General features: G+C 36.8%; 1 protein-coding gene across 14 annotated transcripts in view; it reads left to right on the top strand.

The window, feature by feature from the left end:
- SOS2 (SOS Ras/Rho guanine nucleotide exchange factor 2) overlaps positions 1 to 15,870 on the top strand; it is a 95,983-nt gene extending 80,113 nt beyond the window's left edge. For 9 of the 14 annotated variants that reach the window (XM_081511274.1, XM_081511278.1, XM_081511275.1 and 6 more), the window contains 5 exons: positions 2,075 to 2,191; positions 3,465 to 3,726; positions 4,257 to 4,298; positions 12,575 to 12,684; positions 14,144 to 15,870. In XM_081511274.1, coding sequence (XP_081367400.1) covers positions 2,075 to 2,191; positions 3,465 to 3,726; positions 4,257 to 4,298; positions 12,575 to 12,684; positions 14,144 to 14,653 — 1,041 coding nt within the window. In that variant the 3' untranslated portion in view covers positions 14,654 to 15,870. Of the gene's footprint in view, positions 1 to 2,074; positions 2,192 to 3,464; positions 3,727 to 4,256; positions 4,299 to 9,113; positions 9,206 to 12,574; positions 12,685 to 14,143 lie in introns of those variants that run through there. The other 5 variants (XR_014059884.1, XR_014059882.1, XR_014059885.1 and 2 more) reach the window with 2 other exon arrangements.
- Positions 15,871 to 16,024: the final 154 nt, after the last annotated feature.

Raw genomic sequence — 16,024 nt, 5'->3', positions numbered from 1 at the left:
GAATATCTTCTAAATAAGAGTAAATACTATGGTATTATGTCTATAGTAAGTAGATATTATTGTGTTATGTTTATTTGAAATTCAGAACATATGATAACTATCAGAGTAAGTTTACCTTTCACATTAAAAATTGTGCTACACTTTCAGATATAGTCTGCAGGTTGAGCATATTGAGTGAAAACGGTCACCATCATTCCCATCCTCCTAAATTGTAATATGGTAACTATTCTTTGTTCCAAGTTCAAAACAAAGAACCCTAAAGTCCTAAGAAAAATTGACCTGAAGTGTACACCATTATGAAAATATAGACAGATACTTGCTTTAAAGAAAATGGTCATTTGTTCCATCCCCTTCTCTCAGCATTTATCCACCCCTCTGTGATTTGGTGCCCCATAGGGGTAAAGAAATGTTCTTGCAGGAATTCTCTGGAGAGCCAGTGCCAAGGACCCAGGTTCAATCCCCGTTTGGGGAACCAAGATCCCACAAGCAGTGTGATGGGGCCAAAAAAAAAAGACATGTTCTTGAAGCTCAGATTAGAATTCACACTGTATTTCCTCCCAGAAATAATGTTGCATTTTTGTTGGGTATAATTAAAATAGTGCTTTTAGTATTCATATCTCAATAATTCCTGATGGGTTTCTGGATCTGATCTAGACATCCTACCATCATTTAAAGCATTCTTTTGGGGGTAAGGGCAGAGAATGCTTTTTTTACGATTGACTCAAAGTAAGCTTAAAATGTAGATAAAGAAGCCATTCACTTTCAAAGCATAGTTAACCAAACTAAATAGTATTTAAAAGTAGAGTAACAGATGAGAAAATTACAATTATAACTTTATAAAAGTCTTTAAATTACTGTTGGTCCATATGATTTAATTTAGCTGACCTGAATATAAGGATAAATTGTTTCAGTATTGTTAAAGTAGTAATGCAATTTTCTTAAAATTGGCAGAGTGGTAAGATGTAGATGGTAAAGTGTAGATGGTAAATACACCATCTACAGAACGCCTGAAAAATGGAAGAAGTTTATACTAAAAATTCTAAAGCTCATTTTGCCTACTGGTAAAGCTAAAACTCAGAACTTACTTTTACATATGCTTCTAAGCTGCTTCAAAATTAAATAAAACTAAATCCAATCATTTACTTCTAAGGAAGTCATCAGAAATGCACAGAAAAATTTATGCACGAGGAGTTGATAATAATAGTAATTATAATAGCAAAGAATTAGAAATCACCTATGTAAGTTACTACTTATATGGAAATTGGTGAAATAAATTCTGGAACATTTCATCTGATGAAGTACAATATAGTTAAAATTTGTATTATTCAAAGTAAACCATACAGAAAAAAAATTAGTATTTTCAAAAGGCTAAAAATACCTTTGTTGTGACCCCAATTTTGCAGGAAAAAAATTGTAATAATGTATATGTGCATATGTTCACACACATAATTAAAACACTGGAAGAATATCCCAATAGTAAAATGTTGACAGTGCAATCTCTCATTGTGAGATTACTGTTTTTCTTTTTGCATTTCGTTAAATCATCTAAACTTTCTACTAAAAAACCTATGTTTAAGTTTAGGAAATACTTTTTCATTAAAGACAGAAAAGTTATTTTGCTAGATGTGAGCAAACAGGTATGTTAAAATATATTATTGTCCTTGAAATTATTTTTGAATAGACTTTAATCCAATTTATCTCTACTTTTTTTCTGATCATCCAAGTTTTATTGTGGATTATAACTATAATTCTGTTTTAAACACTTTTGACTTATTACTAATGATCATTTTGTTGTGTAATCAGTAGGAATGTTAACTGAAGGATACCGAGCTATTAACATGATAATAAGTGAAAGTCTGTTCATCTTCTTAATAGAACTTTAAGACTAGAGTATAAAACTTCCATAAAAACTTTATAATTTTATCCCAAAATAGATAGATTGGAATCAGCAATCCTTGAGGACTTTTCAGACATAAGGATCTATTAATTTGTTGATAATTTTTTTGATATTAAAATGATGAAGTAAACATTTTAATAAAATCTAAAATATGTACTTATGGATATTTATTTCCAGAGATTCTTTGAAAACCTTAACCCCATGGGATGTGTTTCTGAAAAAGAGTTTACAGATTATTTGTTCAACAAGTCACTAGAAATTGAACCCCGAAACTGCAAACAGCCACCTCGATTTGTAAGTCCATTACAATTTTGGAAAATTTTGTTTTTTAAAACAATATTGTCTTTAATGTTCAGCAGACTATTTCCATTAAAATCGTACTATTTCCATTAAAATCGTACTTTGCTTGAATACCTGTTTTGTTTTGCAGTATTACACTATTTCTAAAATTATATATCCTGTAGGGGGAAAGTTAACAGTTAGATAAAACCTGCTTTATCCTCTGTCTTAGAACCACTTACTTACCCATCCATTTGTGATCCTTCCTAGTATAAGGGGGAAAGCTATGAGAAAGTGAGAACCTGAATGACAGATAGGTAATAGGACAGGGAATGAAGAGACTTGGGAAGGAGTAAGGAGATATATTGTGGTTCTTCTGACTTGACCATGGTTTCTGCCATAAGAGCACCGCTGTCCACAGTTACCACTGGAACCCAGCTCACTCACTAAAATTTGCTACTATACAGTAGTTCCTTTTATTCCTGTGGTTTACAGTGACACAGAAGGAGTAGAAAACCAATTATAAGTAGCTGAAAGTGAAACAAGATGTGGAAGGAAGTAAAAAACATTTGTAATACACGAACTTTGGGCCACATAGTGTCATGTTACCTCATCTCCACAACAATTGTATGATATTGATCTTAGTCTCATTTTACAGACATAAATACTGAGGCTCAAAGGAGCTAAATAACCTTTTCAAGGCTGCATAGCTAGATATGGGCACACTTGAGGTTTTAACTCAAATTATCTGAATCTGAGTTCATATTTTTCATTAGGTTACCACTGTGGGAATTTTTTAAAGTGGAAGGTGAAGGTGAGAGACAATGATAGCAATTTTTCCCAAAGACTCTAAAGTATCATTGCAGAGGTTGGTCATTTATTATTTTGTGGAGTTGGGGAGAGAATGTCTCTTTTTTCTATAGCCCCTAGCATAATATGTTATATTTATTGTATCTACAGTAAATATTTATAAAATCGATATCAATAATTTGAAGAAATTTAGATTCAAGTGTCTTGGGAGCAAACAGTTGTTTCCACATGAATTTTGCAGTATTTCTGAATTATGAAAAGAGGTTTACTTACACAGTATTCAAGTCCATCTTAAAATTAAGCCAATCAAATCTCAAAAGTGTTTTGCTGCAGTGTTACAGGCTGTCCTTGCAGGTTGGGATTTATTGTACTCTTTTAACTGTATGCTAATATGCTAAGCCATAATACTTTACATAATGTACTTTATTTATTAAAATACATGCAAGTTAGTAATGGTAATTACATTTGCTTTTCCTAGCCTAGGAAATCAGCTTTCTCCTTAAAATCTCCTGGAATAAGGCCTAATACAGGCCGACATGGCTCTACCTCAGGTACTTTGCGAGGTCACCCAACACCATTAGAAAGAGAACCGTGTAAAATAAGCTTTAGTCGGATTGCTGAAACGGAGCTTGAATCAACAGTGTCAGCGCCAACCTCTCCAAATACACCATCTACCCCACCAGTATCTGCTTCTTCAGACCTTAGTGTGTTTTTAGATGTGGATCTCAACAGTTCCTGTGGTATGTATTTGATGTAAATTGTTTGGCAAAAAAGGGAATCTTGTGTTTTAGTTAATTCTCATCATTTTAGTTAGGAAACTGTAGAATTCTTTACAGACTATATTAGTGTAAAAAATGACATCTATATGTGAAAATAGTGATTAACACAGGGGAATAAAGCATTATTTGTGCATTGCTTCTGCATATTATTTTCTAGTTTATTCATTCAACAACGATGTGTTCAGGACCTTTTGAGCCCCAATACTACTCTAAAGGGAGCAATAGCCAATGGAAAAGAAAACAAAGCAGATAAGTTCTGTGAAGGAAATTTAAAGAGACTGATACAGAGGGAACTATTTATGCTAAGAAAGGAAAAACATTCCAAGTACAAAGAATACCATATTCATTCTTTAAAAACTAACATGGCAAAAGATGATAAAATTCTGAACTCTCTGCATGTTATTATGTTATGTTACTTTATGCAAACATATTTTTAAAATAAAATCATACATATTACCTTCCTTTTAAGTTGATTTTTCTCATTCTAATAGGAAGCAATAGCATCTTTGCTCCAGTCCTCTTGCCTCATTCAAGTAAGTAAGAAGTTAACCTGATTCTAATGAAATGACTATAAAGATAATAATTGCATTGATGAACTTTGTATAATGAATATTTTGAATTTTAGCAACATTTAAAGATTTTATGAAATGAAATTCTTACAAATGGATGGAATTATTTTTTTACAACTGGGTGCTATTTAGACTTTACTACAGTTTATTTTCATCATTTTACTATATATGTTCTAGGGACTGCACGATCCTGAACAAATTACTTAGCATCTCTAATTTGTTAAGGGTCAAATGAGATAACTATATAGAGCACCTAGCACGTTGCTTGGCGCAGAAGAACAGTGATTTCATATCAGTTGTCTCTCCTCTTCCCCGGTATTTCCAATTAATTTTTCTACAGGAATAATACTAAATGTTAGTCAGGTTCCTAGGCTAGCCTTGATCACTTATTTCTTCTCATGAGCTTGTTTATTTAAAGCAGCATTTTAAGTAAAATGCTATTATTCTGTCTCCTTAATTATATCATAGTATGACATAAATACTGTCACCTACCTTTCTGAGGTCGTTTGTTTAAAACAGAATAACCCAAAGGGACACAGCAGCTTCAAGAATAATTCTCCCAATCTAGAGGACTTCTGCTTCTATGATAGTAAAATGTAGATCATATAGATAGTAACAAGAGAGTCCCTGTCTTGTGAGAAAAGTAAGCTTATTCTTTTAAATATCTAATTCTATACCTTAATTTCAAAATTTTTATCATGGTAATATATGCATAGAGTTTCAAAAGGCAAATAGTGCTTAAAACACTTAAGGTGAAATTAACAACAGTAGTCTCCCTCATGACTCCCCACCCCTTGTTTTGCAGTGATTCTTCTACCTTTTTAAGTGATGTTTTTATATTTTTCTCTCTCTTTTACACAGTGTTTAAAAGACATGGTAGATGAGGATTTCCCTCTTTACCTAATAAACTTCCCGCATTTGGGGAAAATGTCATTCACTGCTAAGTCAAGGAGTATATACTGTGATTATGCTTCCTTTCTTGTATGCTCTGTTTCCTGAAGTTAATAATAGCTTCATTAATGTTTAGGATTTTTGTTTGTTTTTTAAACGTCTATTGCTAAGTCTTCCCACACCCTTTAACACCACAGTTTTCCTTAATGTCGGACCATTTGGGGAAATGACCAAGGTTTGTTTGGTTTTGAGGGTTTTTGTGTATGCTTTTTAACTGGGAAACTTCCTTACTGATGATCTTTTGTCCTCCTGCTCCATTTGGGATTGGTTGCTGTCTCGGCCTCTGACTTAGCTGAAATCTAGAACTTTCTTCTGCTGTCATCTTGTAAATTCCCTTCATCTCTCCAGTACTCTTGCCTGGAAACTCCCATGGACGGAGGAGCCTGGTAGGCTGCAGTCTATGGGGTCACGAAGAGTTGGACATGACTGAGCGACTTCACTTTCACTTTTCCCTTTCATGCGCTGGAGAAGGAAATGGCAACCCACTCCAGTGTTCTTGTCTGGAGAATCCCAGGGACGGGGGAGCCTGGTGGGCTGCCGTCTAATGGGGTCGCACAGAGTCGGACATGACTGATGCGAGTTAGCAGCTCTTGTATTGTATTCTTGATTTTTGGATTCCTTGTCTCCTTTCTTGATATGCTCCCTTATTTTGAATAGGGGTACATTCTGTAGTAGCTACCTGACAAAGGATACATAGGATATAAATTTTTAAGTTCTTGCATTTCTGAAATGTATTTATTATATATTCCATTGTTAATAGTATAGCCAGGAGAATTCCCTGGCAGTCCAGTGGTTAGGACTCTGCACTTTTGCTGCCCAGGGTCTGGGCTCATTTCCCGATCAGGGAACTGATATTCCACAAGCCCGCATGCTCATGCTCAGTCGCTCGATTGTGTCCAACTCTTTGTGACCCCTTTGGCTGTAGCCCACTGGGCTCCTCTGTCCTGGGAAGTTTCCAAGCCAGAATACTGGGGTGGGTTGCCATTTCCTTCTCCCAAGTCCACATGGTGCAAACTGCCCTCCCCAAGCCCCCCCAAAAAAGTTTGGCTAGGTATAGAAACTTAAGTCATTTTCAGTTAGAATCTTGAAGACAGTTTCCCACTGTGTTATAGCTTTCATACTTGCTGTTTGGAAGTCTAGTATCATTCACTCATAAATTATTCATGCATAATTTTTAAATGCCTGTTACATGCAGGCCCTATTGTAGGTACAAGAGAAGTGGCACTGAACAAAATAGACAAAACTCCTTCTGTCAGTGACCCTACATTCTTAATACTTTTTTTTGAAAACTGCAGTTTAGTTGCTGTAATAACAAAGAGACCCAAAAATACAGTGCCTTAAATGAAATGGAAGTTTGTTTCTCAAAATAGCCAAAGTAAACAACTCTGCTCTACTAGGTTTTCAAACTAGCAGGCAATCCAGGATTCTCAAAATGTGTCTTCCATCTCTGAGTTTTGAGCAACTGATTTGAGTTGTTACCATTTTTCTGCCAGTAGGAACTTGGAGGGCAAGGAACTTTGTTTACAAAAACATGGTCTGGGAGTTGCACACATCACTCCTGCTCTCATCCCATTGGCCCAAACTTAGTCACATGGACACAGCTGTAAGAAATGTTCTAACTAGGCAGATCCTATTACTAAAAGGAAGAAAGGGAAAGGTGCCCTGGGGGACAGTTAGGAGTCTCTGCCACATTAAGTTCAAGAAGCTTTTAGGATCTTCTATTTATTCCTAATGATCAGTACATTCACAGTGATCTGCTTTGATGTGGGTCTTTTTTTCATTTTGCTGTGTATTTAATGAGCCATTTAAATTTAGAGATTTATGTCTGATTTCTAGAAAATTTTCCATGTATCATTTTGCTAATACTTTCTTCACTTCCATGTTCTCTTATTTTCCATATTGTACATCCTAGATTTGTCATTCAGTTTTCTTTTATCTCCTTTTGTCCATCTCTTTGTTTTTATGTTCGGTTTTCTGGGAGATTGCCTTACTTTAATGACCCAGCTTTTCTATTTTTTTCATCTATCATGATTTTGAATTTCTCAGAATTCTTTCTAAATTCCCTCTCATCATGCTATCTTTATATTTTTCTCTTCTGGCTTAATTTTTTAATTTTTGAAAGATTTTGTTTCTCATATGGTTTTTTTTTTCTGAGTTTCTTTCTTCTATTAGTTGTGGTCTGTGGTCTTTCATACTGGAGGCTTTTCTTTCTTATCTTATATCCTTAGCTTTCTATTCATATTTTAAAGTGAGACAGTACAAATTGATGGGAAGATCTGTATCCATTGGTAAAACTTGTTGACCTGTGGGTTTCACTGTAGGGTGATAGAGTGATGAGAATTTTTTAAATTAGGAAATACCCGTATTTCAGAATCTGTGAGGCCTTTTCTCTAGGAGTATTTAGTTTCTCCAAAGAAAGATCTTTGAATCTTCTCCCTGGTGATCTATGCATTTAGTATGAAAATGTGTTTTCAGCACAGACTAGTGTCCCCAGGTCTGATGTTTAGATTCTCCAGCGAATAAAACCCTCAGTCTCCTGCCAGTGGTGGAAATGTGGTAATTTCCTGGCCTCATTAAGTGCAGAATAGGGTTTTAGGGTTCTCATTGTCCCTTATATAGACTTAATCAAGTCCTCTGTCCCGTGCCTTCCATTATACCAAGTGTCTTTTTAATTCCTGATCCCTTCTTTGGTTCCGTGGGGGCAGTTTTGCTGCTGTTTGTCAGTCTCATTCAGTATAGACAGTTGGGTTTTGTCTTCTTCCATTTGTCTCCTTCATATACACTGTATAGTCCACCTTTATGGGTTGAAGCTTCAGGATTCAAATGTTTCCTGGCTTCATTGAAGTTTGTATATGTTTCTTATTTTCCTTATTGTTCAGCAGTGGAAATGTTTTTAATACATGTATTAGTTTCTAGTGCTTCAGTAACAGCGTACCACAAACTGAATGACTTGAAGTCCACTTCTGAGGCTGAAAGTCTGAAAAATCAAGATGGCAGGGCTATGCTCCCTCTGAAACCTGTACAGGTTTTTCCTTGGCTTTTCTGGCTTCTGCCTTTGCTGGTAATCCTTGGCATCCTTTGGTTTGTAGACAGATCACTTCAACCTCTGCCTCTGTTGTCACATGGCCAGCTTCTCCTTGTATCTCATTTTCTCTTCAACTGTTTTTATAAAGATACCAGTCACAGAGAATTAGGACTTCCCAGGTGGCACAGTGGTAAAGAATCTGCCTGCCAACGCAAGAGACGCAGGAGATGCGTGTTCAATCCCTGGGTCGGGAAGATCCCCTGGAGGAGGAAATGGCAATCTACTCCAGTATTCTTGCCTGTGAAGCCCCATGGACAGAAGAGCCTGGCGGCCCACTCTTTATGACCCACTGTTCATGGGTTGCAAAGAGTTGGATACGACAGAGCACACAGCACACAGACAGAAATAGGGTTCACTTTCATCCTAACTTGGTTACAGAGCTTGTAAAGTCTATATTTCCCAATAGAGTTATATTTATTGGTACTAAGGCTAGGACTTCAGAATAACTTTTATGGAGGGAAGGGACACAGTTCAATTTATAACACTATGTCATTTTAGAACAAGGAGTTTTAGACATTATTATGTAACTTGGTTACAGAGCTTGTAAAGTCTATATTTCCCAATAGAGTTATATTTATTGGTACTGAGGCTAGGACTTCAGAATAACTTTTATGGAGGGAAGGGACACAGTTCAATTTATAACACTATGTCATTTTAGAACAAGGAGTTTTAGACATTATTATGGGTGATACTAAAATATACTTTCCATATCATAAATAAAATCATGTTTTGAATTTTAATAGAAAACATTGAGAATAACTGCATAAAATTCTGAGTGTCTTAAGGTCCTGAAAGAAAGAAAAGTACAAAAATTGCTCACATACAGTGAGAAAAACAGCAAGAAACAATGGACATGAATAGACAGTTTACATCAAAGAATGAGCAAGCCTATCTTAAAAGGTACTCATATATTACTTACCCTTGTGAGTTGATATATTAGTATGATCCTTTTGGAGAGAAATTAGAAAACAATGTATCAAACCAAAAAAATGTTTACACCTTTTGGTCTTATTCGTTCAATGGAAAATTGAGTACTTTGGGCCAGCTACTCTGCCAACTACTAAGGATTCAGTAGCAAACAAGAAGAAGTCTCTGCCTTCATTAATACTGAATGCCAAAAAATTTTTGTGAAGAAGCACATACATGAAGATCACATTGCTCATCCCACTCACTCCCTTGGTTTTTCTACTTTACTTTTAGCTCCTTAGTCTCTCTTGCTGGTTTCTCTGCATTTTCCCAACCTATTAAAAATGGAAGGTCCTAAGTCTCTGAATCTCGTCTTCTCACTCACTTGGTGTCTCATTCAGTGTTATATCATCTGTAAGATGATAATTCCCCAATTTTTTTCTCTGCCCAGAACTTCTCTCTTGACCTTTAGCCTCGTATAATCAGTGTCCTGTTCGATGTCTCTATTTAAATATCAGCCCCTCCAAAGTCGTTCTTTCCATCGCCGCCTCTTCTCAGTTATAATCACATTTGTCTAATTGCTGAGGCTGAAAATTTAAGAGCTATCATTTACCTGTTTCTTTTTCTCATACCCCAAGTGTGATCTATCACCAAGTTTTATTTACTCTCAAAATATATCCAGGATCTAACCAATTCTTGACTTCTTTACTACTGCTACCCTGGTCCAAGTGACCACAATCACTTACCTGGTTTATTATAGTAGCATCCTCACTTCCCACTTTCCGTACTTCAGTTTTCAATACAGCAGGTGGGTCCTTTTAGAATGTAGGTTAGACTTGACTCACCACTACTTAAAGCCCATGGCCTTCCATCTTAGAGTAAAAGACACAGTTTCAGTTTCTTCAAAAAGGACCCATAAGTTCCTGTGAAATCTGACCTCTCATCAGTCAGACTTCATCGCCTGCTGTTCTCTCCTATTACCTACTCTGCTCCAGCCACTCTGCATCCTGGACATACTCCCACATCAGGACTTCTGTTCTTCCGATTCCCTCTGCTTCGAGTGCTGTTCACCCATCTGACCTAATGGCATGCTCCCTTGCCTCCTTCAGCCTTTTTTCTCAGTGTTTCCTCAGGGAGGTCTTCCCTGATCACCCTGTTTGAACTTGCTCCCCATTCCCTATCTAATATTTCTTCTTTTAACTTAACAGCTGTTATACTTTTACTTAATCATCATGTTTATTCTTTCTTATCAACCTAGAACGTAAGCTTCGTAAGGACATGAATTCTTGCTTCTTGTTCACTGCTGTATCGCTAGTGCCTAGAAGAGTGCTGGCACTATAGCAGATACCCAATAAATATTTGTTGTGTGGATGGATGCGTGAATGATAAATAATTGGAAGTAACTTACACAGCTAACTAACATTACAGAAATTGTTTAGTAAATTATCCTACATTCACTAGTATAGAAGAATGAAGTTATTTTAAAAGCTCACAAAACCTAAATAATCTGTGGGGAAGTGCTCTTAATGGAAGATAAAATTGAAGTTGAGACTTCAGCACAGGTTACTAAGTGCCTCCTGTCCTAGTGGTTAAGTGGTCTGACTGTAGAGTCAGACTCAGTTTCAAAAACTTAAAACAAATGTCTCATCATCATTAAGATATTTTTTGCTTCCATAAGCGTGTATGTTTCTGTAAGGAGGAGAAGACTCAACTAAGTCTGCCTTAAACAACAAGAAAGCATTCTGACTCATTAGCTGAAAATTGGGAGGATGGCTGCTTTAAGGCTGGTTGATTCAGTGGTTCAGTGATATTATCAAAGGCCAGGTTTCTTTTTGACTGTTCGTTGTTTTGTCCAGATGATCAGGTTTATCTAAGGCTGTTTTTCCTCAGGGGTGGCAGGAGCAATAAAAAGGTTATGTGTGTCCTTGCTCAGTCAAGTAAGAAAGAGGTACAAAGAAAGACTGACGGACTGCTTTTCCAAAAGAACAAGAAACTTCCTTTTCAGTAGCCTCTTGCATAACTCCTTTCAGATTTCAGTAGTCTGAATTGGGTCCTGTGCCATCAGCTAAACCAGTTACTCTGGCTGAGGGAATGGTCTAAGCAGGCCCCATCTTTGGAGCTAAAGGGGTGAGATCAGATTTCACTGAAGCACATGGCTGCATGCATAAAAGAGAGGTAGCTACAAATCTGATCTTGTCAAGAAAATGAGTCCTTTGTCCACTTCTTGACTGGAATGGGGCGCCCTGGGCAGAATTGGCTGACTAAACCAGATGGAATGTATTCACCACCACCTAGAGACAAAGACGGGGCAGAGTATGCTGGGCAAGCAAAAGGAACGTATTGACAGCGGGTAGTGCTCTACCTGACCTCCTCGCACCATCTGCCAACACCACATAGGGATACTGTTTGTTTCTGCTGTTGGCACTCTGAGCCAGCAAGACCCCCTGGGGTGACTGCAGCGTGACATGATCAGGACAGCAATTTCTGACATGGAGTAATGAGTGACATCTTTACTTGGATGTCCCATAAACAGTTCACACAAACTCAGTGTGTTTAAAATTAAACTCATCAGCTTCTTTCCCAACAAGCTCCTATAAACCCAATCTCAGTATAATGATAAACAAGACTTGATCAATGCCTTTATACAGGTCCATAATTACAGGTATTTAACCATATGAAAAAGATAAAAGAAATAAATGAACATGAAAATCGTTCTATGTCTGGTTGGCATGTTTAGGGATAATTTTTCCTCTAATACTTTATTATTTTGTAAATTTACATTTATGGTTATGTGGTTACATTTATGTGGTTATGTAATGTGTCCATTATCAATAAGAAATTTGTATAGAGAACAGTTCTATGATACAACCGTACCCTATCATCTCCTAAATGGAGGTTTTATTACCTATGTAGAAATGAATCCAATAGTAACTTTTTCAAAAATGCATGGTCTCTGTTTATGGATGATCTTTCTTTGGAAATTAGTACAGTTATACAAACAAAAGACTTTTCAGGGAGCAGAATCTCCTTATTAATCTTAATTGGATACTATATTTTCATTTAGCAGTAGTACCTAGCATGTGGCAGGTACTATCAGTGTGTTACATGCTATGGATATGAAAATAAATACACACTGCCCTCAAAAAGCTTACACCTTAATGGAGAGGATAGCTAAACCAACAGTCAGCTACAGTACAGTCTGATGGATGCCATAGGAGAGGTGATCACAGATTGAAATAAAGTTTTGTTTTATGATTGCATTGTGAGTTGTGGTTAAACGGTTCTTTTTTACCCCCAGAGTCTTTCTTCAGTTCGTGTGGTAGTTTACATAAGCTAAGTGAAGAGCCACTGATTCCTCCTCCACTTCCACCTCGAAAAAAATTTGATCAGGATGCTTCAAATTCCAAGGTAGGGAATTTCCCCAGTGGTCCAGTAGTTAGGATGCTGTTTTTCCATTACAGGAGGCACAAGTTTGATCCTTGGTCAGGGAACTATAGTCCCACATGCTGTGCCTTGCAGCCAACAAGAGCAACAACAAAAATCCAAGGTAGTCAACAGGACTTGGGTTTGCCTCAACTTATTCAAAGTTGTGAATCTTCAAAACAGTGCTTATTCTTAAAAAGAGTCTGTTTACCCTTTATGTTTTTTAAATACTTAGGTTGTTTTATTTAGAATATACCTTAAATAACTGTTTAATCCTCATAATACTTTTTCTAAAAAAAAAGAGGCTGGGCAGATTCATAGATACTCAGAAGTACATTTTCTTTCTGGTAGAGATGGGAAGAACTGTAGTATTCAAAGCATTCTCCAAACTTTCATCTGGTGCTTCTCAAACTTCAGGCTGCATCAGAAGCATCTGAAAGATTTGTTAAAACCAGTTGGCCAGAATTTCTGATTCAGTTGGTCTGGGGCAGGAACCAAGAATTTTCATTTATAACAAATCCCTACTAAGGCTTCCCTGGTGGCTCATACGGTAAAGAATCTGCCTGCAATGCAGAAGAGCTGGTGTCAAGCCTTGGGTTGCGAAGATCCCTGGAGGAGGGAATGGCTACCCATTCCAGTATCCTTGCCTGGAGAATTCCATGCAGTGGGGAGCCTGGCAGGCTACACCCCATGAGGTCACTACTGAGTGACTAACACTTTCACTAGTGTTGATGCTGCTAATCCTGGGTCACACTTTGGAGAACCACCACTCTGAATCTCACTGGGGATAGTAGAAGTAAATGGCCAAAAAGCAGAAGCTGGATATTAAGTCCTCTTGACACCATGTTCTTTCACGTCTTGTTGGTGTTCATTCACTAAGTCATGTCCGCCTCTTTGAGACCCCATGGACTGCATCACACCAGGCTTCCCTGTCCTCCATTATCTCCCGGAGTTTGCTCAAACTCATGTCCATTTAGTCGGTGATGCCATCCAACCATCTCATCCTCTGCTGCCCCCTTTTCTTGCCCTCATTCTTTCCTAGCATCATGGTCTTATCCAGTGAGTCGGCTCTTCTCATCCATCAGGTGGCCAAAGTATTGGAGCTTCAGCTTCAGCATTCATGTCTACAAAACTATATATTCTTTTCACTTACTTGCCCATTATTATGATTAAAATGCATAAATTTATAAACTGTGTCTACAAAGCAAGATAATCTGAGGCTTTATAAGATTTCAATTAAAACATCTCATATATAAAAATATTAAACTGAGCCCTGAGTGAAACTGGCAGTAATTTACTCATAAATCTGATCATTAAACCAGATTAACCTATTTTGTGTCTCTGGATTTAACTTAGCACATAAGAATTTTTTAGTCTTTTTAAAATTTTTTCTTATAGATGTTTCAAGAGAACAGAGGTATAATTTAACTTTTTTGTTTTTGAGGGAACTATGAAATCTGATGATGACCCCCCTGCCATTCCACCAAGACAACCTCCTCCTCCAAAGGTAAAACCTAGAATTCCTGCTCCTACTGGTCCATTTGATGGGCCTCTGCATAGTCCACCTCCACCGCCGCCGAGAGATCCTCTTCCTGATACCCCTCCACCGGTTCCACTTCGGCCTCCAGAACACTTTATAAACTGTCCATTTACTCTTCAGCCACCTCCACTGGGACATCTTCACAGAGATCCAGACTGGTTCAGAGACATTAGTACGTGTCCAGATTCTCCAAACACTCCTCCTAGCACACCCTCTCCAAGGGTACCTCGTCGATGCTATGTGCTCAGTTCAAGTCAAAATAATCTTGCTCATCCTCAAGCTCCCCCTGTTCCACCAAGGCAGAATTCAAGCCCTCATCTACCAAAACTGCCACCAAAGACTTACAAACGGGAGCTTTCACACCCCCCAATGTATAGACTGCCTTTGTTAGAAAATGCAGAAACTCCTCAATGACCCTAGCCATATGTAGTCATTGACACTGGAATGGTATTTGTAAAGTTTCTTTTTTTTTAATTTATTCAAAAAAGGCATAGTATTTTAGTACTTTTTAAAAATAATGCTCTTACAAAAATGCTACTGATCAAATAAGCTTTTCAAAATTGGAAAAATAAAACCACAGAAGTCATTTACCATTATCCTCAGGTGATCAGTAGCATTGCCTTGTCTTGGATCCTCAGTGCTGCCAAAAGGCCAGTATAAGGAATTTATATTTGCACTGTAGACTCTGCTAAAATATGGTTTAAAGTGAAACTGATTGCACTGAAAGGGGATATAGTGCATTTGTGGAATTTTTCAAATTTGAGTAACAGATGACTATTTAAGGCAGTGAATTTACACACATATAGGGGTGTGTGGTCATCCTGATTTTTAAGCCTCTTTGACCATCTTTTTAGTTTTTACATCTAGTTTTTACCTTTAGGAAAATTGTGAATAACACCCACTATTCTTAAACTCTTCAATGCTGTGTCTTAAATGCCAGAATTTGCTGCTGAAGACAAAAGTGAAAAAATAGAATGAAAATAATAGAATGCACTGTGTTTATTATTTTGTCAAAATGTAAAGACTACCTAACCCAGTCATAGAGGGAAAAAGGGCATATATCTTGTACAGATGTGCCTTTTTGTTTTTGCAGACTATGGTGTCTTTAGCTAATGAGTTGCCTGTTGTTTTGGAAAACAAAGTTAATACGCCATATATGTACAGTTTTGTTTATATTGTATATTTAAAAATAATGCTAATAACCTATATAAATTTATGTGACTCAAGGCCTATAATACAATCTGCTACTTTACTAATTCATAAATCCGGAGGATAATTTTCTTACGGCATAGGAACCAACTGCATTGCCTTTAAAACCAAGTAACTTTCTCTATAAATCTCGTGTTAACTAAAATTTTTTAAAGTATTTTTTTAGATTGGTAATATTTAAACCAGCAAACAGGTAAAGCTTTATTAAACTTTTTAATCAGAGAAGTGATTAAAGCTTTTATTTGCCATTTGTACTCCTCTGTTCAAAGTGACGAAAAAGCGTGTTTTGCTCTTAGTGCTAGCAGCAGTTGTAAAGTAGCCAAAAGCCACATTGTTTATTTACTGGTCTGTGGCCTTTTACTGTGCTTTGTATCAGAGTTCCTAACAAGATTAATAAATCACCCCAGTCTTAATTTTTAAAAGACTTTTAAAATGTGTTTTCATTATAAGGAACAAGGGGGTAAGACTGTCGAGTTCTGTACAAGTAATACATATACACACATTATTTTCAGTTATTTTGTGCAACTTAAATTCCATAATCCCAAAGAATTTAAGTGATGTAAACTTTAGAGGGAA

Source organism: Giraffa tippelskirchi, chromosome 7 (genome assembly GCF_054371585.1).
Source record: "Giraffa tippelskirchi isolate mGirTip1 chromosome 7, T2T-mGirTip1v1.2.pri, whole genome shotgun sequence".
NCBI lineage: Eukaryota > Metazoa > Chordata > Mammalia > Artiodactyla > Giraffidae > Giraffa > Giraffa tippelskirchi.
This window is presented reverse-complemented; position numbering and strand designations above follow the sequence as displayed.